This window comes from Lepisma saccharinum, chromosome 19 (genome assembly GCF_977018435.1).
Source record: "Lepisma saccharinum chromosome 19, izLepSacc3.1, whole genome shotgun sequence".
Taxonomy (NCBI): domain Eukaryota; kingdom Metazoa; phylum Arthropoda; class Insecta; order Zygentoma; family Lepismatidae; genus Lepisma; species Lepisma saccharinum.
In genome coordinates this window covers 66,632,347-66,659,145 of record NC_139247.1, presented here as the reverse complement: position 1 = coordinate 66,659,145, position 26,799 = coordinate 66,632,347, and the positions used below count along the sequence as shown (strand labels likewise).

The 26,799-nt window shown below is 38.5% G+C and overlaps 1 protein-coding gene across 1 annotated transcript in view; it reads right to left on the bottom strand.

The window, feature by feature from the left end:
• Positions 1-26,799, bottom strand: part of LOC146003181 (uncharacterized) — a 123,167-nt gene that overhangs the window by 17,531 nt on the left and 78,837 nt on the right. The window contains exon 4 of the mRNA XM_083141366.1: positions 6,855-7,357. Coding sequence (XP_082997492.1) covers positions 6,855-7,357 — 503 coding nt within the window. The remainder of the gene's footprint in view (positions 1-6,854; positions 7,358-26,799) is intronic.

The following is a 26,799-nucleotide window of genomic DNA, read 5'->3' as shown; positions in this document are numbered from 1 at the left end:
TTCTTCAGACTCTGAACCAAGTACAAATGTAACAACGTACAAAACAGGACGATATATATACACAAACATTACTCCCCTCCAGACTATTAGAAAGTTGTTCTTCAACATTCTAGCAGGTGGCTTTCCCTTGTCAACTGTACTTTCACCTAAAATGCTAAACATATTTTCTTCCATCTAGAATGTGGCTGTACTCTTTATCTCACGCTCTTTTTCCTTAATTTTTCTTCCTTCTTCTCTCCTCTTTTCTCTTGTCCTTTCCACTCTTTCTAACAGCTTCTTCCATTCTTTGTTTAACTTCAGTCCCACATTCCAGTTCATTGTCTCTTCTTCACCTTTCTTCTCTATTTCCTTGGAGTCCTTCCATTTTCTCACTAGTATTCTCTTCTCCATTCCTATCTGCTTACCCTCATCCCACTCTGTCATGTCCTGTTTCTCTCGTGTTTTTAAATATCGTATTTCTCTCTCTCTTAAGTCGTACATCATCCTTATGTTGTTTCACCTGTCTTTCAGCCTCTTTTTCGTTTCTCCTATGAACACACTCTGACATTGAGTTTTTCATATCATGGAAACAAGGCTTAATGGTGTTATAATAGGATATTTTTCCATAAATTTTGGAATATACTAAGGTTGAAAGAAATAAGATTATAGTTATTGAATAATATAAACCAGAATAAAAATTTTCAAAATTCTTCCAAGTAATATATTCAAATGATAAATTGTTGATTTAATTATGTAATTATTACAAAAGGTTTACTATATTGATTGGAATGCTTTGGAGGCGTTAAACCCCGTTCACTTTATTTGGCCATGGTTGCAGGTTCGATTCCCGGTCAAGGCATGGGCGTTTCTTCATCGAGACGGGCAACGTACAATAAGTCAAATCATAGGCGTGCAAAAGGGGGGGGGGCAGTTGTCCCCTAATTATCGACGTCCGTAGATTTTTTCAACGGAGAAACAAGCAAGGTATTTTTCCATGGGGTATATTACCTCGATAATACGTAGTGTTGCCCCCTCAAAAAACACCACTTGAATTTGAAATTAGCGCATTAATGTAAATTACTATGACTGAAATCGAATTATACATGTGAAATATATACTTTTATGAATGAATGGGAAAATAACGTGGTAGAAAAAGGAGGTGACAAAATTATTCTGTTTTACAGATATGTGGACGATTGTTTCGGCATATGGAAGGGAACGAAGAGGCAGCTCGACTCGACATATTTGCCAAAGAAATACAAGATGAAGAAAGAGGGGTATTATTCGAACACGAAATAGAAAAAGAAGACAAGATAAGCTACCTAGATAAAGTGATGTAAGTGAGGTGACAAAAAGAAATTTTATAAAGAATATGGAGGACAGAATCAAGAAAATATGCACGAAATGTGAAAAAGAAGACAAAATAAATAACCTAGGGAAACAGCTGGAAATGAATGGCTACGAGAAAGAGGATAGACTGGACTTAAAGAGAAGAAGGAAGAAAAGTGACAGGGGATAATTGGAAGAGAAAGAAAAAGAGAGGAAGTTTGGAATAAGGAGTATGGGGAAGACCACAGAAAAGATATGCAAAGTGCTTAGGAAAGCGTGCGTTAAAACTAACAGGAAGTGAAGGAGAAGCATCTTAAGAATAGCGAAGAATGAAAAAAAGGAAAACATAGTAGAAGAGGAAGAGGAATGGATTATCTACGAAGTGAAATGTAAAGATTGTCAGAGTGTGTACATAGGAGAAACGAAAAAGAGGCTGAAAGAAAGGTTGAAGAAACATAGGGATGATGTACGACTTAAGAGAGAGAGAGATACGATATTTAAACACACGAGAGAAACAGGACATGACATAGAGAGGGTTGAGGCTAAGCAGATAGGAAGGGAGAAGAGAATGCTAGTGAGAAAATGGAAGGAGTCCAAGGAAATAGAGAAGAAAGGTGAAGAAAACGCAATGAACTGGAATGGGGGACTAAAGGTAAACACAAAGAATGGAAGAAGGTGTTAGAAAGAGTGGATAGGACAAGAAAGAGGAGAGAAGAAGGAAGAAGAATGAAGGAAATAGAGCGACAGATAAAGAGTCCAACCACATTCACTTTCAGGTGAAAGTAAAGTTGACAAGGGAAAGCCACCTGCTAGAATGTTCCAGAACAAGTTTCTAATAGTCTGGAGGGGAGTAATGTTTGTGTATATATGTCGTCCTGTTTTGTACCTTGTTACATTTGTACTTGGTGCAGAGTCTGAAGAAGATCTTGCTAGAAGGTTGAAACGTTACGTTTAGTTTATGTTTTTTATTAAAATAAATTTCTGCCTTGGTCAGCATATTGAGTTTTTCATATCATGGAAACAAGGCTTAATGGTGTTCTACTTTTAGCTTGACATTCGATTTCTAAGGTGGAGATGTGGCCATCTTTGCCCCCTTCCCTTTCAGACGTTCGTGTCCCTACATTATTATACTTTCACCTAGAAATTTAGTGTAGAGGAATCTTATCGCTGTTATTAAACGATATTATACTCTTAAAGAAAATAAAGTAGTTTCAATCCGATTAAAATTCAAAGCAGTGGGTGCAGTGGCGCAACGACAGGGGGGCAATGAGCAGTGCTCCTTAAGTGCATGGATATAATTCTTTGGAGAAAAGATGCGCTGCACATTTCAGAGACAATTTATTTATTTGCGATGGTGCCTCTGAGTCATTCCATGCCAAATCAACACAGCCCACTGCATTTCTCGTGAAATTCTAGCCTGATTTAACGCATCACCTCACCCCCCTTCCATTGAAAATGTTAGAGTTGATTTCAATATGGCTGCCAATAATATGGCGGACCTCTGCTTGATACACACAACTATAGTTCCCCCTGGATACAACATCTTTCTATCATGACCAAATGTACCCAGCACAACTCCCTCATATTTTGTACGGGATGTTAAGGGACCTTTGACTCACCCTAGTACATTGTAAGGTGCCTTTATCAGTCACATAGCTATATAACAGTTGGGCTGAAAAGTTCGTAGCCTAACATAGTAAAAAATATTTTTTTGACAAATTCGATTTTATTATTCAATATAGTTGCCTTTGAGGGCGATACAACGATTATAGCGGTCATACAATTTTTCGATGCCATTTTTATAGTACGATTTCTCTTTAGCCTCAAAATAGGCCTCAGTTTCGGCGATTACCTCTTCATCAGTGCTAAATTTCTTTCCAGCGAGCATTCTTTTAAGGTCTGCAAACAGGAAAAAGTCACTGGGGGCCAGATCTGGAGAATATGGTGGATGGGGAAGCAATTCGTAGTCTAATACATATAATTTTGCCATCGTTTTCATTGATTTGTGACACGGTACATTGTCTTGATGAAACAGCACTTTTTTCTTCTTCAAATGGGGCCGTTTTTTCGTGATTTCATCCTTTAAACGCTCCAACAACGCTATGTAATAATCTCAGCTATCTCGATCAACTTCACTTTACGATCATTTAAAATTATTTTGTGGACTTTTTTTATGTTTTCGTCGGTAACAGCCTCTTTGGGGCGTCCACTGCGTGCATCGTCTTCGATGCTCATTTCGCCTCGTTTAAATTTAGCAAACCACTTCTCAACGGTTGATTTTCCTGGTGCAGAGTCCGAATAATGTTTATCAAGCCAAGCCTTGGCTTCAACAGTATTTTTTTTCGCCAAAAAGCAATGCTTTATTAACACACGAAATTCTTTTTTTATCCATTTTTTCACAATAACAAAAGCTGTTTTACTCACAATGCTATATCTCACGAACTAATTAACCGGCAGCTGTAAAATTTATACACGTATCTTTTTAAGGTTAGTACTAAGTAAAAATCACATGGATTTAATTCTAGTAACGCCATCTATGAGTCAGCTTAGGAACTTTTCAGCCCAACTGTTATATTATTTTGTATCTTCTGATCCCATGGCAGTCCCAGCATGATTTTTCATATGTTTTAGAGTATAGCATGATGTGTCAAACATATTTTTTTCATGATTTTTGGTGATGACATGTTTTGAGATATTCAAGGTCAAAGGTAAACGTCACGTGACAAAATTTTATTTTTATCCAAATGTTGACTTGTTACATATCATTGGAAAGTCTGTTCAATTTTCTGAACAATAAACTTTATTTGAGCTTTGTAGGCCAAATAGGGGCGGAGTTACAACACATTTAGTATAGCTAAACGGGCTCAGAAAGATCAATTTCTGCGCAATTTGATAATTACAAAACGCACGGGACTCAAAATTTTCACAGTTACTAAGTTCCATGGATAGTTTCAACTCCCCAAATTTCACGAAAATCGAAGGTGGTCGGGTTGAAAATTGCACATATCTATGTTGATTTGGCATGGAATGACTCCTCTATGTTGCTGCAGCTTGTATATACCCATCAATGCAATGAAACTAAAACAGTGAGATACAATGAGGTTTTTCTCTCCCGACTGAACTTTCATCAAAGCTTTTGCCCCCCTCCCCCCTAATCAGAGGGTCTGCGCACGCCTATAAGTCAAATACAATATCACACAATATGTTTTGCATTTCGGAATGCAAATTTGACAGTAGTGTATGAGGACAAATGAACAATACTTGGAGTCAGCACGCGTCGAGATTGGGACAGGTTATCAGGAACATGCATTGAATACAAATCTCCACATTTCCTCCTCATAAGATATGTATCAGGACGGGTCGATTATCTAGTTCGAGATCATGAGCGACGAAACAGACCCAAGTGATCTAGATAAAAGCCACAAGGTCAAGTTTTGTCTCGAATCGTTTTCCTGGTGAATCCTTACTTCTCCTCTCCTCCCCGTTAATTTGCGTTCCCCCCTCTCTCTGTGTGATTTTTTAAGTTACATCTCTATCCGCTGAACTCCTTTGCATCGTGGGGTTAGTACAGCGCGCTACAACGACAGGGGTGTCGAGTTCGAATCCCGCCACGGGCATGGGTGTTTTTTGCGAGTGTTCCTTCAGCAATTTCATCATATCCTCATCGTCGCGATCGGCCAAAAGTGGCAGAAAACTGATGATAAATAATAAAAATTAAATCGTAATGCAGCTATAGTATAATCCTTCACTGTCGTCTTATCAATTTTTAGGGTATTTATTCCGAAACTAGCAATAATACTAATACTGTCAACATTGTCGCAAGGGATCGTCACCTCTACTCAGGCCCGTAGCTAGAATTGATCTCCAGGGGGGGGGGGGTCACGGGTTATCAGGGGGCTTTGTAAACCAAGTCCACTTTTTAAAAAAATATTGAATGAAGGTAAATTATGTGTGTGTGGGGGGAGGGGGCGCTCATTCATTTATAAATATCATAGACTACACAGATACTACATTTTTCTACATCTTTTAAAACATCTCTTGAAGTGTTAATTGACTGATACTGAAATTATCCCTTACGCACCCCATACTATTTTAGATGATACAGATATGTATATCACACACAAAAAACGCATAATATTTAATCACAGTGCCTACAGTATATTCCACCCCCGGCCGAAGCAATTAAACTCCCCTTCCTTCCCAAAACTTGGGAGCTGTTGTTGACCTTTGACGCAGATGCGGAGGGAACTTGCATGATGACATCAAAGTCACAGATTTCTGTATAAACTGGAGGTTGCAACAGGGACAGTGAAGGTACAGATAAAGAAGCTCCCCTGTTCATATTATGTGGATTTATCCTTAAAGTTGTGAGCTGTCTACATTTTCACTCTTCACTGCAAACAAATTATGCAAAATAGTTTACCTAATGTAAAGGGGGCTGACGGCAGTTCCAGGGGGCTGAGCCCCCCCTAGCCCATGCCTGGCTACGGGCCTGTCTCTACTCCTTCCAAATTTTGCTCCTTCAGCATCCACTTTGCCACTGGGCTTGTGGCGCCCTTGTGCCTTTCCCCCGTGGCTAATGCTGTGTCTACTCATGGTTGACACATAACACTAGCCAGTGATACACTACCCGCCCTCATTACCCTAAAGAGGCAGAAAAGAGACGCATAGAAAATAACTAATAGGTACCCATGGACTTCTGGTTTAGTAGTTGATGCTACATTTTACTTTAATCAAATCAGAATGATAATGGTGCTTCAGGTGTTTGCAATTTGATTTATTAAGACAAGGCAACCTGTCCTGGCTTCAACAATAATTTGATGAAGTTTCATTGGCGTTTTCACCTGTATGAGCATGGTCAATAGAAATAATAATTATTATCGGTGTAGTATTATTGTTTTGTAATTCCTGATTTCAATTTCTATGCCCAAAACGTGAACGAGGAAGGACTCCCTTTCCAGTACATTATTTTTCAATTCGTAAAGTGCAGTAGGGTGCGTTAGCCTATAATTTAAACTCAGCATACGCCACTGGTGTTTTCCTACTTTTGTCGTGCAATCACGGAAACTTTCAATGGATCATTACAACCCACAGCTCTACAAGTAGTGCATTCTTATTCTTTGTTATTCTTAACGTATCATATGTGCAGTATTTAGTATTTGTAGCAGCGATTGTACTACATTACAACTCCATTAGTTGAGTGATTGAATTAAAAACAGGGCTTACCAATCACATTATTTATTCGGAGGAAATACCCCGTGTACCCATCCCATTCCGGGTATTCACATGGCTTTACCGTTGGTATTTTCATAATAAATAGCACACTAAACCATAAAGAAGAAACTATTTTTAGCATATTCATCCTTGAATGTTATGCAACACGCCAAATCATTGTGTGTTTCAGGCTGCATAACTTCTCAAGAAAAATTAACGTGAAATTTTCTTGACTATTATTCCAGCACTCCAACTCGCATTTGCTCTTGCCTGTACCATCTTCCTTACCTTTTCGTTACGCTACAGCTAAAATAAAATAAACCAATACTTACTGCTGTACTTGTGACCGAAGACATAGAACTTATAATCGAAGTATTTCTCGTACGAACAAAACTTGCTGTTGCCTTTCCTCTTGATTAAAGGCAACGGTAACTTTTTCGTCCTTTGCTTGAATTTTGAGGGTTTGCCCCCCGCCGCACCGTTCTTTTCACTAATCTTCACAGCCTTCTTTCTCTTCACCGGAGGAAGGGTGATCTTGTTGGGGAGGAGGCCGTCCGATATGACACTGATTTTATTGGGAGTCCTGTCTGGGTTCGAGTGGTCCTCGCTTGCCTTCCTGTCGTTCTGGGGGGTCACGATCGGCTTCAGGGGTTCCCTGGGGGTCAAGTACTTGGGGCTCAGGTTCGTTGCGTTGAGGTCCGTATCCTTGACCTCCAAGGTCACCATCGGGGCGGGGGAAGCACTGGAGTTTTGCAAATGGTTGTCCGCTGGGGTCGGCTTCAGATCGTCGTCTGGAACGAAGTTCGGATTGGTCACTCCACTGACTGACGGTTTCCTGAAAGAGAATGGGTATACATGATTTCCATAACAACCCAAATGCTGTTTTATGCACATATTATAGATATAAAACCAGGGTTGTTAAAGTTCCAGGAACCAATAAATTCTAATGGGTTCTAATTGGGTTCAGCAACAGGAACGGAACAATCTTTCTCGCACAATATAAAATAGGTCCAAGTTGCATATTGCTTCAATGAAAGAGAAAAAGGTTGCTGGACTGTATTTAAATTGATCAGGAAAAATGGTTCCTGGACCGAATTGAAATACTTTACATATATAAAGATTCTTTACGGTCCAGAACTCATTTACTCTCTCCGATATACTCTCCTGGACCGGAATTGAATTCATTTACCAACCCTGTATAAAACTTAACATAAACTAACTAACTAACTCTCTAGCCTTATTAAACCCGAAGGTTCATGGCTGCAGCAACACAGGCCTTCCATCTGTCCCTATCCTGAGCAAGATCTATATACTCTTTTCCATCCCTACCGATTTCCTTCAGGTCCATCTCAACATTATCCCTCCATCTTCGTCTTGGCCTTCCTACAGGTCTCCTACCATCAGGTTTCCCAACAAGAATCCTCTAAACTCCTCTTTCCTCTCCATTCGTGCCACATGGCCTGCCCATCCAATTCTTCTTGATTTAATTATTCTAATAATATCTGGACATGAATACAAATTATGTAGTTCTAAATTATGTAACCTTCTCCACTCACCTGTCTTCTCATCCCTTTTAGGTCCAAAGATTTTACTAAGGATCTTATTTTCAAATACTCTCAATTTATATTCCTCTTTCAATGTAAGGGACCAAGTTTCACACCCATATAATACTATAGGTAAAATTACTGTTTTGTATATTTGAACTTTTAGTTTCTTAGATATTAAACGAGACAACAAAAGTTTATGGAGAGAGAAGTAACATGCATTCCCTGAATTAAGCCTACTTTTTATTTCCTCTTTAATATAATTTTCATTTGTTAATATTACTCCTAAGTATTTGAATTTGGAAACTGGTTCAAACGAGTTGTTATCAATAATTAGATTTTGATTATTACCTAACACTTGGTTTCGGCCTGTAAGCATATATTTAGTTTTCTCTTTGTTAACTTCCAAACCTATCTCTTTAGCAGTTTTGAAAAATATTTTAGCATTATTCTTAATTGTATTCACTTCATCCCCCAGTAAGTCTACATCATCTGCATATGCTAACAACTGAGTCACACCGTTTAATTTTAGTCCTTCGTTAGTTTCTTTCACCTTCCTAACAGCATATTCTAAGGCAAAATTAAAGAGCAATGGAGATAATGCATCTCCTTGTTTTAACCCATCATGAATTGTACATTTGTCAGACACATTAATACCCACACGAATTTTACTTTCTGTTTCACTCGTGCATACTTTTATCATATTAACAAGCTTCTTAGGTATTCCAAACTCGACTAATATATGTATTATATAATTTATCTCTTTTGACCGAATCATATGCTTTTTTGAAATCGAAGAATAGCTGATGGACATTTTGATTATATTCCCACTTTTTTTCAAGTATCTGTCTGATGTGAAAAATTTGATCTGTAGTTGATCTGTTACGTTTAAATCCACATTGATAATCACCTCTAATTTCATTACCATATGGGGTCTTGTTAAAAGAATGTTAGATAATATTTTATATGTTGTTGAGAGTAGAGAAATTCCACGGTAATTATTGCAGTTCATTTTATCACTTTCTTTAAACACAGGAACAATTATGGATTCTTTCCACTCTTGAGGGATTTCTTCTTTATTCCATATTAAACAAATTAATTTATGAATTTGCTATATTAATGAATTTCCACCATATTTAATTAACTCAGCTGGTATTAAATCAATGCCAGGTGCTTTGTTATTCTTTAGCCTTTTAATGGCATCTTTAACTTCAGTCAAGTTAGGTTCTGGAACTAAAGGTTCTGCTGTGTGTACTTCATTTACTTCTGATTTATCTCCTACCTGAACATTTAAAAGGTCATTAAACTAGTTCTTCCATCTATTTAGAATATCGCTTGGGTCAGCTAGAAAATCACCATCTTTATCTATTATCAAGTTTACTTTAGGTTGCCACCCCTTTCTAAATTCATTTACACCTTTATATAAAACTTGACATTATAGGGCAATTGCAAACTTGAATTGTCCAATAAAATTTACATTCGGTTATTTTTTAGACTTTTCGTATTATAAGCAACGGAATTGTACGGAGTGGGCCTAATGTCACTATCGAATACTATTAATAGTGTAAGAACGTATTATTCACAAGCGAAATTGACGCGAATAGTTGTCGTAGGTTGAAAGGAATGTTTAATCCCCTCGTCTGTAATAATTCGTCTGTTTTCTGATAGATGTCACCCAATCCCAATGTTGTTGTTATGAGTCAAGGTTTGTCGAATGAGGTCAAGATACTGAGAAGTTCTGGCATTGACAACTGAACTGATATTAATCTTACAGATATTCTTGTCCCTTTTCACTCTTTAATGTATCTTGTTCAGTTCAGTACAGTTTCCACACTGATTACCGTATTTCCTTTCTAAAAAAATATCAATATTTAATCGTGACCTTTAAATATCTGTGGAGAGGTATTCATTCATCATCTTTACTCGTACCTCACTTAGTTTAATTGTAGTCAGGGGGTGCTCGTTCGGCGGCGCAGATCGTATGCGCAGTTGTCCGTGGATGCATGACGTCATCGTCGAAACACTCTGCACGGAAAAGGCTAGTTCCTTATGCAAATATTGAGATATTTGACAACGAATATCTTCTAAAATATAGTAGCAGGAGAAAAGTTACAACTTTTACTGTTAAGATTCATCCTTTCTAATCAATTTATCACAAAGTTGATTCAAATGTGTAAAATGGTTTTCAAGAAATCGTGTTACGAAGTAACACCTGTTTTGTTCTCTCCGGGCTTCCAATGTAAGGGAGTTTTAACTTAAGCGCGTTGGATTTATTTTTGCTCTATGTTTTGAAATAAGATTATGTTGTTCTTATCAACTGAAATCATGGCTAAATGATATGGAAAGCTGTGAAAACTATTATCAGAAAACTAACGGAAGAAATGTAAAATATCACAGCTTGATTGATATAAAAAAATGCGGTATTGCCCATTTTTGTGAAAAACGCATTGTGCGAGATCTAAAAGCAGAACTTATTAATACTGTATGTAAATGTAAGGGTGTAATAAACGTGACTGCTTCCCGTAAAATATCACTGCACTCTCCACGTTTCTCTTCTGTCTTTTCTTTGGCGCCGTCAATAGCTTCAAAACGTTGTTTTTTTATATATATATTTGTCACACATTTGTTCCGTCACCTGAACGCAGAAGCTAGGGCTCAAAGTGCAGTGCAGTTACACCGGAAGAAGGCTCGGAAATGACAGGCTTCAGAAGTTAACTCATCCAAATTAAATTAAACAGGTATGTGCTCTCTCTAAATTTAAATCATAGTTCACAAATAATTTGATTAAAAGTTTTAAAAGTATCTGTTTTATTTAATAGCGTATTAATTGGTGCATTCTTCTCCAGCATACAGAAGGTCGTTTCATGTCCATGGTAACAAAGTTAGAACACACCACACCTTAAGAAAAACCATGACGCCACGTGCGGTGGTGCTCCACGTGATACCCCTGTCTTGCAGCAATGGCCCTGCAGCCGAGTTTCCACTGGAGGAGACTGCGTTGAAGAACACATTGGTCCAAACGATCATATTCCTCCTGACAAGCTTTCCAAAGACCCTCAATTGTGCGGGGCCGTCTGCTTCCCAAGGCTCGTTTCAACAACGGAAACCCACAAAAATCTATGGAAGAGGCATCGGGGGATTTCACAGGGATGTCTGTAAAGGGAATTGCATGAATGCCCGTTTCACGTGCCATCCGATCCATGTATGCCTGCGTGGACTTTGCCGTATGACTGGAAGCCTTGTCCTGGTGGATGACAACACGAGATGTGTCGCTGCCATAGAGAGAAGGAATATCATGTGTGTAAAGTGGCTCCAAAATATTCGTCTGGTAATAGGTTGCATTTATTTTAGCCTTTTTTTCCACTCTGCGCAGTGGAAGTTTGCCGTTATGGCAGTAACCACCAACAACCATGAACCAGAGTGGAAAACTTTCAGCACATTCACGTACCCACTCTGATCGACCTCTTGCATCACGTGGACGATAGTAGATGGCCATTTTTTACCACATCCCAAACAGATACACCCATGCTTCATCCAGGGACACCACATACTTCCAGCGGTCCCCTGCCAGATGGCGTTCGTAGAGCTTCCGACTGTTGGTCTTCCTCTCTTGGACATGTGAGGCATGCAACTTACGAACTTTAGTCTTGTGCTTCCGCACAAGTTGTAAATCTTGGGCTATGATGCGATTTACAGTTGCAGGGAAACATTGCACTGCCTGTGGAATTACTCTTTGCGTTGCAGATTTTTCACATCGCACCAAGGATCTCACTTTCCGCACAACATCGGAGGAACGCTTGGGCTTCCGATATGTCTGAGGCCCACTTTGACTGGTTCCAGCAACAGGTACAGTGCAAGTTCTATGGCGATTGAATACTGCATTGATGCCCTTCTTTGACACATGGAATGCTTTCATGTGGCACTGTTTAATTATCTGGCTATAACTATAACCAACGTCGGAAAGACACAGATGTACCCCTCCCAAAAGACTGCAATTTTTGGTGCCATATAAACACTCACTCACACACCAACCATCGTCTTTGCAAGTCAACACACAGTACTTTCGTCCTACTGGCTCTGGCTGCTCTGTGCTATGCCTACGTGCTGCTCCCTGGTGACCGAAATCGTTACCATCAACGTGAAACAACCTTCTGTAGCTATAGGCAATGACCACACTACAGGGGGGTGCTGGAACGCCCCCTATTCTCGTTCGACAATTTCTCTCTCTCTTCTATCTTATCTGCCCCCAGTAAAACGACAAAAATAAATAAATGAATGAATGCTCTTTTAGCCAAAATATGCATTTTTGTGTCATATGTAACGGAATAATAAACATGATTGCCCCGGGAAAATATGACTTACCCCTCCATCTTGACTATTGCGCCGTCACTAGCTACAACATATTTTGATTTCTATTGTTCCCACATATTTATTTTAATTTTAGTATTGTGAATCATATTCCTCTGTGTTACCTCACGTAGCCACCCATCCCCCCCCCCCCACACACACGTACGATTTCAGTTGTAAGTTTTAGACTAAACTTGTCAAATGTCCACTTATATCTTTGTATTCTTGAGCCATTTAAAAAAAATCATTTCGTCCCTTCTTCTGGACTATTTCATAGCAATGTTTTCCCACTGGAAGTCCCTTCGCAGATCGAGATCCGGGGCTATAGCCTTCCCAAGCCACCGTCCCCTCCAAATACTCTCTTGGCCTCACGAAAGAAAAATATATGTATTTCTACGAAATATTAATTTCACTTGGCAGTTTCTTTTTTCGAACAGGAATAAGTTTTAAATTTTAATAGCTTATAAATTTACACTAGCAATTTTGAGTAAAGGTTTTGCGTAACTCTAAAAGTACATTTAGAGACTAAAGCATAGAATAGTTAATGCTACAAGGTTAACTCTCGATATTTAAGATATATTAATAATTTTCATCACAACGTCTTGTAATAATTATTTGTTACTTCAATAATCTCCTCGCAAATGTTTCTCGCATATTAAAACATAGATGCCATTTTCTGTTTATTTCCTTGTAATTCTGACCTCCGTGGCGAAGTGGTTAGCACAACGCTTTACGATGCCAAGGTTCGAATCCCCGCCCGGGCATGGGTCTACTTTCCTTTCTTCAATTTCATCATATCATCACGCATCCTCATCTTTGCGATTAGCCATATGTGACAGATAAGCGAAGTAAAATAAACTAAGTCTATTAATCAATTATTTTTTTAAACTTTTTAATTCTTCTTCAGCATGCCACGTTTTTGTTAAAATTATATTACGATTTGTAAAATGACGAAATTCTAAAGGAGAACACGTAACTTTCTTTGTAGCGCATCGGTCGGAAAGTTTCAGGAATATGGATTTTCCATATACATTTTTTCACATGTACTTTTCCCCCTTTTTAAAGTAGCGCGTTTTCAATTATGTTACTAATCATTAAAATGATGCCTCAATATCATATTGGAGGATGACAATTATTATTTTCCCCCTCCTAAAAGTAATAATATACTTTCGCTCTCTGAATCTCCCGTATAAATCCTAGGGGCCGTCTGCTCCAGTCGAGCTCACTGCTTCTCCGGTGACGTCACGCGTTCGTGCAAAATCGGCAATCTTCGGATGGCTTTACCTAATCTCTATCTACCTTGAATTGTAGTGCCTCGAATTACGAGATTGACGTGATAATTTCTCTCACAATGTTTATACATTCAACTGCACCAATTAGTATGGATCAGAAACTTGGAAAAATGATGAAAAACCGACAAATAGGTGCATAGGATAGAGTCAAGATTTGTTAGAAGTAGGATGGAAAGGCAAGGCACGGTAGGAGAAAAACTGCAAGAAAGAATACAGAGGAGGAAGAATGGATTAGAGCGGGGAGGAAGGAAAGTTTTTGAAATGAGAATTGACGATGAAAGAGAGACGGAGGAAAGAATGAAAAAATAGGGAAGAAAGATGAATAGAGACTATCAGGAAACACCAGAAATGAAGAAGGTAGAGAAAGATGAGAGATATAGATACAGAGGAAAACAATGGACAATGTGAAAAGTTATGGAGGATATAGAAGGATACACATCAAGAGAAAAATGCAATGAAGATGGAAGACAAGAAATTAGAAGAAAACAATTGACAAGATGGAAAAATGGGGAGGATGGAGATGCGGAGAGTACTAAGGAAAATAAACGAAATGAAGGTTGATGTAAGAGATATAGAGAAGAACAATGGACAAGAGGAATATATAGCGAAGACGTAGAGGTATAGACTCAAGGACGATGAGTGGAATGAAGACAGATAGATACAGATATAGAGGAAAACAATGGAAAAGGTGAACAGTTAGAGAGAATGGAGAAGTACAGAGTATCAAGGAATATGAGCAAAAAGAATGCGGGAAGGAATAGGCACATTAAAACAATTGTGAAACGAGTTGAAATTAAAGTGGAAAGTGGTGGGGTGGAAGGTTTTATAAGAACTGGGGGAAAATATTGACCTGTACGGAGAATGGGGAAAACAAAGAATGGTGGAGATGGTGGTGGTAGGCATTTTCAACGTGAAAAGGTCAGGTGAATGTCTTTTAAAACTCATCGTTCTGAGAGCATTATATAGTATACTTTTCGATATAGAGAGTTACTCGAAATTCGATAGAGGGAGTTGCTCGAAATTCGATAGGGGGAGTTGCTCGAAATTCGATAGGGGGAGTTGCTCGAAATTCGATAGGGGGAGTTGCTCGAAATACGATAGGTAGAGTTGCTCGAAATTCGATACGATAGCGAGAGTAGCTCGAAATTCGATAAGATAGGGAAAGTTGCTCGAAATTCGATACGATAGGGAAAGTTGCTCCAAATTCGATAGGGAGAGTTGCTCGAAATTCGATTGAGGGAGTTGCTCAAAATTCGATGGGGGGAGATCCTCGAAATTCGATAGGGAGAGTTGCTCGAAAATCGATAGGGAGAGTTGCTCGACATTTGATAGAACAGCTCGAGATTCGATAGAGAGAATTTGACTGAAGGTGGGTCTAAAGTTCATGCAGATAACCACCAACTTTGCTACATAAGTTAGTATATCTTCGTTTGCTGAGATAGTTATGATTAGATAAAAAGAACTATTGTACGGAAACACTGTAGTCCTTTTTAAATTTCGTTGGCGCTCATTCATCCTAGTTCTTCGGATAAAGAGCCGCCATAGGCATCCTCAAAACGGAGACAAACTTCTCACCCCCAACCCTAATTTCTTAAAATACTGTTGTTTTTTTAAAAAAAAGAATTCCCTACATGCATTCATTTTTGTCCAAGTACACATAGATAACCTTCATAAAAACGCATATTATAAGCGTCTGCATTAAATTCATTCTTGACACAGTTTTCAACCATCTTCAGTGTTCCTAGAAGCCTTGGGATATTACGCGACATTATTCTTACGAACAGCCTTCTGCAGGCGATGAAGTAAATTTATGGATGATGGCCGAATAGACAACACAACCTCGTTGATTTAATTCCCTTGCATTGCGTGTGTTTGTGTGGAGTGTGCATTGCATTAACCGCCTACGGATCGAACAACCAGCGGGTAACTTTATGCTAACACCAGAATCGATCCGGAGTTGCTTTTTTTATTCTGGTTTGGTGTATTGCGTGAACCTTGCTAATAAAGGGAATGCTGCGATACATTCCGAAGTATGGCGTAATATCGGAATATGTAATTTGGACGAACTCATTTACTACACGGTTATCTATTACGTTTGTTTGTATGCCTCCCCCTCTCTGTAATAACTGTTTATAGTAACTCTTCACTTGTTTCTTTTATTTGAATCCCTTTGCACAGTTTTTTCTTTCGCTTCTTTATAGATTGTCAATATCATTTCTCCATTTTTGGATCTATTGTTTCTTGTTTACTTATTGAGAGTATCGTTTTACTGTCTTTTCTTACCTGTTTTCTTTGTTGTTTTCTCTTTTACTCTCTTTATCATTGATCTGCCTTCTCTTCACTTTTCTCTCTCACTTTCGTTGTTTAATTTTTTCTCTCCCCCTACGTCGCATTTTCATTTTCCTTTCTTTCTCTATATCTCTCTATGGATGTCCTCTTTTGTTTCTTTTCTCTCTCTCTCTCTGTCGTATTTTTCTTTCTTTCTTTCTTTCTCCCCCTTCTCCCTGTCATTGTCCGCGTTTATTTCTTTCTTTCTATTTCTATCTATCTGCTGTTATTCCCTTTTCTTTCTTTCTTTGTCTTTCTGTCTCCATCTCTCTTTCACTCGTTGTCCCATTTTCGTTATCTCTGCCTCTCTCTCTGTCTCCTATCTTCTTTCCTCTCTCTTTCTCGACCGCTGTATCATTTTCTCCCTCTCACTGTCTCCGGTTTTCATCACTGCCTCTTTCTCTCGCTCTTTCTGTGCCTTTTTCTTCCTTTCCCCATCTCCGCTTTACATTTCTGTCCCTTTTCCTCAGTCCTCCTTTCTCCCTATCTTCATTTCTGTCCTAATTTATTTCTCTCCCTCTCTCTGTCTCCGCTTTGCATTTCTCTTTCCTCCTCTCTCTCTTTCACATTCTCATTCAATTATTTTCTTTCTGTTGTTTCTTCTTTTCACTTAGTTTCATTTCTTTTCTATGACTTTCTCAATCTCTTGCTACTTTATTTTTCTGTGTATATACATGGCTTATTTTACTTATCTTTTAACCCTCTCAATTTAAACATTGCTATCGTACAGTAAGTGTTGGCCGCGGTGGCTCAGTCGGTAACGCGACTGACTACCATGGTAAAGGTCCCGGGTTCGATCCCCGGCCGGTTCAAATCCGGGAACTTTTCTAACGATGGAAGCGGCCCCGGCGCCCACCCAGCGTCGAATAACATGGGTACCTGGGGGGTAAAGGCGGTGAGGGGCGTGATGCTGATCACATCACCCCCACTCACGACCGGATCAAGAAAGTGTGGGGCGTTACCCCCACACCCCCTATACGCCTTCATTGCGTGGTGCTATGCACAGGGGAGCACTTTACCTTTTTTTTACCTTCTATCGTACAGTAAGTAAACATGACGTCGCAATGTCCAGGACAACATTCTTTTATCACCGCTTAGAAAATTCCGCGGGTGCCCATGTCTATACAACATACATACCTCTTGTAAATTTAATTGCTGGTGTTTTTGTGCATTTTCTTCATTTCTGTCATTGTCAGTGTTCAATGTTTTTTTTGTATAAATGTATATTTGGTTGTAGCTTTTTAGCTATGCATAGTTACATTTGTTTTACAGTTCATAATTTTATAATACAATATTTTCTCTCGCAATATATAGGGTCAGTATTTATATTTTGAGCCTAACAATGAAAAAACAGGAATTTGGCATTGAAAACTACTTTATTGTTTTTCGAAGTATTCTCCTTTATGGTCAAAACACTTTTGCATTCGTTCGAACCATTTGTCAAAGCAGTTTTTCCAATCTTCTTGAGACACCTCCATAATATGGTTTTTGAACGCATCAACGGCGTCTTCCGCCGATGAAAATCGTTGTCCACGCAATTTATTCTTCACATTCGGGAACAAGAAGAAGTCATTGGGTGCCAAATCAGGACTGTACGGCGGTTGACCCATCAATTCGATTTTTTGACTGTTCATAAAGTCGGTTGTTAGACGAGATGTGTGACAGCTGGCATTGTCTTGATGAAGAATGATCCGACGGCGTTTGTTTGTTTTCCGTATTTGATCGAAGACCTCTGGCAAACAAACTGTTGTGTACCATTCGGAGTTGAACGTTCTACGTTCCTCTAAAGGCACAGTTGCCACATGACCAGTTTTCCCGAAAAAACAGGCGACCATTTGTTTCGATGTGCTTCGAGCGCGAACAACTTTTGTTGGATTGGGTTCATCTTGAAACACCCATACAGTCGACTGCTGTTTACGTTCCGGCTCATATGCATATATCCATGATTCGTCACCTGTTACAATCTTATATACGTCTTTTGAAGCAACACGAGTGCATTTATTGAGCATTTGTTTGCACCAATTGACGCGAGCGTCTTTTTGAGTTTTTGTCAAATTGTGTGGGATCCAACGAGAACATACCTTTCTCACAGCTAAATGATCATGTAATATTTTATATATGCTGGTGGAACTAATGCCTATGGTTGCCTCAATCTCACAGTATGTCACATGACGATATTGCAGTATTAGGTTTTGCACAGCATCAATGTTTTCTTGAACAACAACTGATTTTGGACGACCTTCGCGAATCTCGTCGGTGAGCGAATGGCGGCCACGATTAAATTCGTTATACCAGCGTTTCACAGTGGCAAAGGATGGGGCTTCATCGCCAAATGTGGAAGTAAGTTGATCGATGCACTCTTGTCTTGATAATCCACGTCGATAATCGTAAAAAATCATCGCTACGAAAATGATCACGAGTTAATTCCATTTAATTGTTGTCGCGTAATCTCCAAGGCAACATAAACAACACAAATGAAGCTATTGACAAAACATTTGAAGTACGTTATGGTCAATAATGCCAGACGATTCCGTGCAAACGTCAAATCGCGCCTAACTTCAATCAGTGTTGCCAAGGCTCAAAATATAAATAGTGACCCTCGTAGTTGGTAAGTATATATATTATTTTCTTAGTTGGGTTCCTCAAAAGTATTGACAAGGCGTATGCGCCATTATATCCTGCTTCTTTTAGATCTCTTAAGAAATAGTCACGCGTAGTTACATTAAGGCGACATTCAAATATAATGTGATCAGGTGTTCCTTCAGTTGCACCACACTGACAGATTGGGGATTGAACGATTTTCCTAGTGTACAAATCTTTAGGGACTAGGGTGTAATTTAGCTGACATCTAAGAAGGTTTGTTAAAGAGTTTCTTGAAAGGTTAATATCTTGATACCAAGGTTCTTTAGGTATAAGTGGTTGAATTGAATAATATTTTTTCCCATTAGTCTTCCCTGTAATTGTCCATTGTTTCTGCCAACTTTTCAACAATTCTGTTTTAGCATGCGACTCTAGCGCTTTTGCAGAAAATTTGATCCGAAGGGATCGGTGACTTGATTCTTCAGCTGCGTACTTGGCTAATGCGTCTGCTATGTGGTTCCCTTCTATGGATGTATGCCCAGGAGTCCAGACAAAAGAAATACTGTATCCTGAGTTGGTTAGTTTGTGATACAAATTTTTTATGTTAACGATGTACCAGTCTACGTAGTAATCAGCTGTTATCGATCCCAGGGAGTGTAAGACTGACGCTGAATCAGTGGCGATCACTACCCCCTTGAGGTATTTCTCCTGTATATACAACAATGCTTGAAGAATAGCAAACGCTTCCGCCGTGAATATTGAAAATTCTGATGGCAATGGGTAGATTTTGTATTCCATTAGATTATTGAAATATATTGCAGCTCCTGTGTTACCAGCTGCGGACTTTGATGGGTCTGTGTATATATATATAGATCTTCATGCACTCTGTAGAATATGTACACTCCATGAATATGTTATTCACCATACTTGGCATTGACGTTCGTGTATCATTATCTGGATATGAAGGAAAGTGAACGGGAAGTATTGTTGCTAATTTAAAGTAGTTTGTTGTAAAGCACGGAGACGTTGAAAATCTAAAAACTTTCGGTATGAAATCCATAATCGACTTGTATGCTGTGAATAAGATTGGAAGATATAATTTATATTTAGCTGTACGGTATGATGACATTAAGGCTCGTAAAAGTGATAATTTTGGTATTATCGGACTGGAAATGGAAGACATATTTTTCATTAAGAATTTTCTAGCAAGATATTGCGCCCGTAGATGAAATGGTGGTTCTCCTACTTCAACAAACGTAGCCTGTTTCGGTTTTCCTTTCCATAGACCAAAGATTCTACATAAACTATGATATTGTATTGAAGATATTTTCCCAAATGCCCAATTTAGATTATTGTTAATCAAGAAAGATCCATATTCTAATCTTGAGTTTAGCATTTGCTTGTGAACAATGTGGAGTAGTCTAGGATCTACTCCCCACTTTTTCTTGACTGTGAGACATTTTATAATGTTAAATGCCTTAGGCGCCTTTTCTTCCATGTGTTCTACTTGTGCTTTCCATTTCAATTTATCATCCAACATAATACCAAGAAATTTGTGTGTCCTAGTTTGTTTTATGTGTGATCCATTAATGTCTTACACAATTGGAGTTTGTAATCTTTTTCATAATTAGAGATGATTTTTCTACGTTAATGTTTATGCCATTGTTACCACACCATGTGCATAATTCGTTTAAAGCCAGTTGTGTTTTCTCTATACCATGAGATAGATTCTTGCTGCTTTTGTATATAACAATATCATCTGCATATTGCAATAATCTAGCATATTTCAATACTTGTTTGCCAAGATCATAAGTATACAAATTAAATAATGTTGAACTTAACACCACACCTTGCGGAAGTCCTTGACTAGTTGTGCGAGCATTCGAAAGTTGATGACCGTAACGAACAGGAATTTTTCCAGAAAAACAACTGGCTATACAAAATTCGCAACGAACAATTGACAACCATATGTCTAAAATAAGTTAGTCAAAACAACTATTGTCCCCATTCCCCTTCTGAATCCCATTTGATATTTTCGTAACATATTGTTATATTCAATCCACCAAGTAATTCTATTAAGATGTTCATACATTTTTTATAAGCATGACGCTAGTGCTATTGGCCGATAATTTGTGGTTAATGATGATTCATTTGTTAATGAGGAACAAAACGTTTTCCAAAACTCGGCCTTAATTTTCCTTAAGTACCTTTGAGTTTTGGTTGCTGTTTCTTTGTACTTTAAGAAATGGTTCATTGTTGGGTCTTCTTTACATTTGATGAATGCATTTTGTCTAGCGTTTATCAATTTCTTGCAGTTTGTCGTCCGCCACGGAGCAATCTTTCTTTTCGAGTCACGTTGACGGGGTATTGTAGATCTGTTCAAATTCTCTTTAATTAGTGATGTATAGTTTTCGCAATCTCTCCCTAAAGATTGTTGTTAGTATTTTTCAGTAGAGAGATTAATTTCTCTTGAAAATTCGTTCCAGTTAATATTTTTAGAGCAGTATGGACGTGTTGGTCTTTCCGTAAGATTTCTAGATATAAGGGTTGTATCTATATTTGAATCAAATGAGATCAAAATTGGAAGATGATTACTATTATACGGATTTTGCAGAACTCTCCAGTTAATATCGGCAACTATATTCTCTGTCACGAGTGTTATGTCAGGGGCACAAGGATTTTCATTTGGTCTCGAGATATATATGTGAGAGTGCCATCATTTAGTATTGTTACATTTGACTCTCGAAGATATCTGCATGACGGTTCAAAGGTAATTGTTGATTAACCCTATCAGCATCTGTTGCGGTGTTACTCATTGTAGTAGGGGCAAATAGAGAGTACTGGGCCATCATTTGGAGCTCGAACCATCATTTGGAGCTCGATCGCCTTAATGGATTTCTCTCGTAAGGCATGAGCAGTGTTGCCAACTCCTTACCCGAAAAAATCACCAAGGTTGTGGCGCTTGTTGTAGCCTTTTATGATGTACATTTTGAGGGCAGAGTTGACAACACTGTGGGTTTACTGTAGCTTTTTATGAGGGGGGTTTATTGCCCTCTGTTTACATCTGGCAACACTACCGTAGATTTTTTGACAGTGTTGTTAACCTACTGGGTTTTTTCACTGTAAATTTTCATCAAAGGACCTGAGGGGTCCATGTATTTTTTATGTCTGGCAATACTGTTGGGGGCCTAGTGTTGGCGACACTGTGGGTTTACTGTAGCCTTTTATGAGGGGGGTCTATTGCCCTCTGTTTACATCTGGCAATTTTATTGGATGTTTTTTTTTTTAGGCTCGTTGGTGTTACCTACCCATCCGAAGAAAATTCCACTATATGATCTTTCACAGGTTAAGCTAACCTACAAATAGGAATTGGCAGCACTGACTTATAAACCCACTGGGTTCTCTTGACATGTTTTTTTCATGATGTGTTGCTAGGCTATTGAGCATCTTGGCGTATACAATGTATATATTTTGAGAGGGAGGTTATAGCTTTTTATACTGTACGAATACTGGAAGCTTGACAGTGACAACCAACAGAGTAGGTAAACCTACATCCAGGAACTGGCAACACTAGTTTCTGACAGTGAATTTGAAATAAAATATTAAACAAAATACATGAGTAAGCACTGTGATTACAAATAGTACCAGTGTTATGCCCCCAACTCCAACTGGGCAACTGGGGGAAATAATTGTACAACAATTTGTACCTAATTGTACAACAACTTGTACCTAATTGTACAACATATACAGACATAAAAGAGAGAGCCTTCCTGTAACTTACCTCATGTACAATTTATATGTTTTTACAACTGTGAAAAGAAAGCATATGTGTTCTGTATGCACACATTTATTCTTATTTTTCGAAGTTGAATGAAAACACGTGTTTTTACGCTCTCGTAATACTGACCTTGCTCTACTGATTTTAAATTGCTTCCATCCGCTTTTTTTTTTTCTGTGTTATTTCCGCATGCACGCAACATTCGCTTTCAATAGACAGAAGGAGTTTTAGTATAGCAGGCTCTGAGTTTTACAATTTATTAAATTAAACAATAATTTATGTAAGAATATACTTGTACTTACCGAACACAAAATAATAAAAAGCACATGTGAATATTTGCGTGTGTTCATGTTATATGACGGCTGAGTAAAAAATAATGTTGACGCCCCGAAAGATAAAAGTTCCTGGTTCGACATCAGATGCATGCAAATTTTATGTTTTGCTCTCCAAAATCTTGATTTTTATGTTTGTGCTATTTGTCATACAGCAGAGGAGGAGAAGAGGGGAGAGGGAGGGGAGGGGGTACTATTAGCGCCATCTATTAGCAAACAATAGAAATAAAAAGTAGGGTCAAACTTTTTCAACACCCAAACATTTTAAACGTCCTCGTTTAGTAATACGATCAGCAGAAGACGTTTAAAAGAGTACTCTTAGTCGAGAAAGCTAATTGCTAGGGCCCATATATTGCTAAAATGTTCTTTGATTTGCATATTTCTCATACCGCCATATGTTGTTCTAGTTGACTTCTTCCAAAAAAAATGCTAATTAGCGAGAGTTAATTAAGCAAGGCAAGTAAAAGAAGCAAATAGAACAGCATATGTGCCGGCGTGAGAATATGTAAAAATTCGACTCGATTCGAATTAAAGTTGGGGGATATTTTGCATTTTTTCCCTATAATGTACAAAACATTTACTGTACATAATTTTTTTCATTTACAACAGTATAAAATAAGAGGAATGTGTGACAATATCCATATTAATTAGGAAAGTATGTTGTATGCTAGGTTAGCTAATTGTGTCTTCTACAGCTTCACTGTATAGACGGTGTTAAAGGCGGAGCTACTGCGGAGCATGCGCACTCGTCTGGCCCCCCTCGAACATTTGGTTACGCTTACAATACTATGGACGTTAATATGAAAGGGCAAAGTGGAGATTCTTTTACAAGGAAATAGGGTGTCAGCTGTGTAGCATATGGTTGTACAGTTCGATTGGGAACAAATTTATTGAATTAAGTATCACTTCGTAGGTTTCCGAAGGACGTAGACAGACGAAACCTGTTGATACAAGCAAAACGAGAAAGGATTGGTACCCGGGAAAGAATATTTGCGACTTGCATTTTGTTACAAGCATGTTGATTGTTTATCTGCGTATTGTGTTGTGGTGAAAAGCACGCCTCTTAGTGAGGCTTCAAACCGAAGCGACACAGGCCCATTTAGTCTATAAATAAGCATTTACCACTCATGGTAAATCAAGTCTTAGGCGGCACAATACACGCTATTGGGAATCTGAGCGACACGTGCAGCTTGTCGTGCTTCGATTACACACCGAAGCGACAAGCAACAGCCTCTTTACTCTAAATGAAACAATTCACCTTGCATACGAGTACAACAGAGCGAGGCGACACGATGTATTGTACTGAGAAAACAACAGTCCAGTCCAAGCGACACGTGCATTTTCTCGTGGTGAATTGGTTCGAAAGGAAGCTTTCAGACTGCAGCGATACGTCTCTCTTGGAAACCAACATTAAAAAATAAACAACACCTTTCGAACGACAAATTGCAGGTGTCGCTTGTTGCTCGGACTAGACCGTTTTATCAATACCTTGCATTGTGTTGCCCCGGCCTGTTATTTGCACAAGCGTGACTGATGAATTGTTTGCTTTAGATCGAATGCTTCTGTGCGAAATTCTGATATCACTTGTCGCTTCAGTCTGAAAACTCTCTTGTTGCTTGAAGTAAATTCGTGCGGGTGAAAGTGGCATGCTATATCATAGATTTTTCCTAAATCTCTTATGCAGAAAGGAGACGTTGAAAGCATATATATTTACTAGCATTTGTTATGTGTCATTACAGCTGCAGATTTGTTGGCAAAGATTCACTTAAGCATACTTTATATCATATAATAGTATCATTAGTTTTATAGAATTATCTTTCCCTCATTTTTCCATTTACAAAATAATTTAATATACTGTATAAACGTTCGTCGTACATGATATACTTGTATGTACGTAGTGTGCTATAGAACTGGCGGCCACAAAGACAAGTCATATTTTAATAATCTGCTCTGCAGTTGATCATTCGACGGATTCTAGACGTCCACTTCTTCATAGTAGAATTTTAACAAATGTTTTTCTTGACTATCGTCGCACAACTGATTAAAACAAGCGCTCATTTCTTACTTCGTATGCCGGTGAATTTGCACTGGCAACAACAGGGACTGACCTAAACCGGGAGTTACGGGAGGACCGGGCAAGACCTCACCAATGTTTATGTTTATATTTTTAACACGGTCTATAGAGGGAAGATGGAAAAAGAGAGCTCTACGGAAACTGACGCTCTTAACAATATTGTACGCCCATAAAAATTATATATAAATAAGGCATAAGCGTATTATCTACCTTCATGTCAGATTTTCCCGACCTGTGAGCTGTAGTGTTTAGGTGACAAGCAACCTGCTCAAATATGATACTGTTGACAATATTGTACGCCCGTGAAAATTATATATAAATAAGGCATAAGCGTATTATCTGCTTTCATGTCAGATTTTCCCAACCTGTGAGCTGTAGTGTTTAGGTGACAAGCGACGTGCTCAAATATGATACTGTTGACAATATTGTACGCCCGTGAAAATTATATATATAAATAAAACTTAAGCGTATTATCTGCTTTCATGTCAGATTTTACCAACCTGTGAGCTGTAGTGTTTAGGTGACAAGCGACCTGCTCAAATATGATACTGTTGACAATATTGTTCGTATATTGTATTGTATAGGAGACTAGAAGCATATAATTTGGCGAAAAAAAAAATAGAAAATAGTTAAAAAAAAAGTGAACAATTATATTTTGCATTGCACAGCATTTGGTATTAAATAACATACCCCCAAAAAATCTCTGCATTATGCGTTCTGTAAAAAATTGCCCTACGTGCCAAACTGCTGTGTCAAGTAAACATTTTTAAAAGCACTGTCGTACTTGTGTGCCGGGAAAGCGAATATGTACGACCAAACTGTGCTCTAAGTGTGGAAAAAAATATTTCTATTGCCAACTTCAAGTTGTTTTTTTTTTGACACGTATATATATTATTATTTTTTTAACAGAGGAAGAAAGTCCGTGCTTCGGAAAACGCGGTGATGTACGTAATGATATTTTTCTTCTCCTGCTCAGACTTGTACCAATCTACTGTGTACCGTCTTCTTCCCTGCATCGCCTCGTTCAGTTCGTCCGACCTCTCGTTCAATTTTTCCCCAAAAGCTGAAAGCAGAATGTTGAGATCACCGCACCTCAGGCCGCTGATCTCCCGAAGATGGTCCTTGAGAACTATTTCACAAGGGATGCGAAATTCTGGCGTCGTTCTTGCTATGATTAGAAGTTTCCCTACATCCTTACAATCTCCGTTTACAGCGTGTTTAAATATTTTACATAGTAGCTCGGGCGGCAAATCAGTTATACGAGACATGTTGTTATTATTATTATTTTTTACTCTATGTTATTTATATACCCTACCCCAATTTTTGTTTTGTGTTCATGGCGATGGTGGTAGAGTGCCACACACGTAAATTTGCCGTTGCGTAGAAACGAATTTTCGTTTCGTCCCCCTCTCTCTTAGTATCATGTGTTCTACCCTGCTTGATAACCTTTGCTATTGTTGCCACATTGTCATTCTATTCCTGGACATACTCGCGCAAACATTATTGAAAACAATTGAATAGCGCTCCAGCTCGCGGTTCCCACCGTTCGGTAGGGACGCTAATGTGGCAATATAGCACGGCGTAGTGCTTGCTTCTTTTATGCAGTGCATGTTCATTGGCTAGCTAGTAACTAGTGTTGCCAACTGTAATAATGAAGTGCTATTTCTGTCATGGAAGGGGAAAAGGCAGGTAAAGTGGCGGTGAGTTTTGTTGGATTGGAAGCACCATATTTTTTATTTTATACTAAGTATTTGACTGGTTTGACGTTGTGTGCGTGTATTGCGTGCGTGTATGTAAAAGTGTGTGTTTGCTAATGAACGTTAAATTCCATAATGCCTCCAGTTCTGTCGAAGTTGAAATCAAAAATCTTGCATAGCCAAGCTCGGGAAATTCTAAGCAACGTGCACGAGTTCATGAAGGAGGAAGCCAGTCATGGTGTTAGCATCCCAATAAAGCATTTTTGGCAAGAGAGCAGCGAACAGCAGCAACAAATTGTTCATAT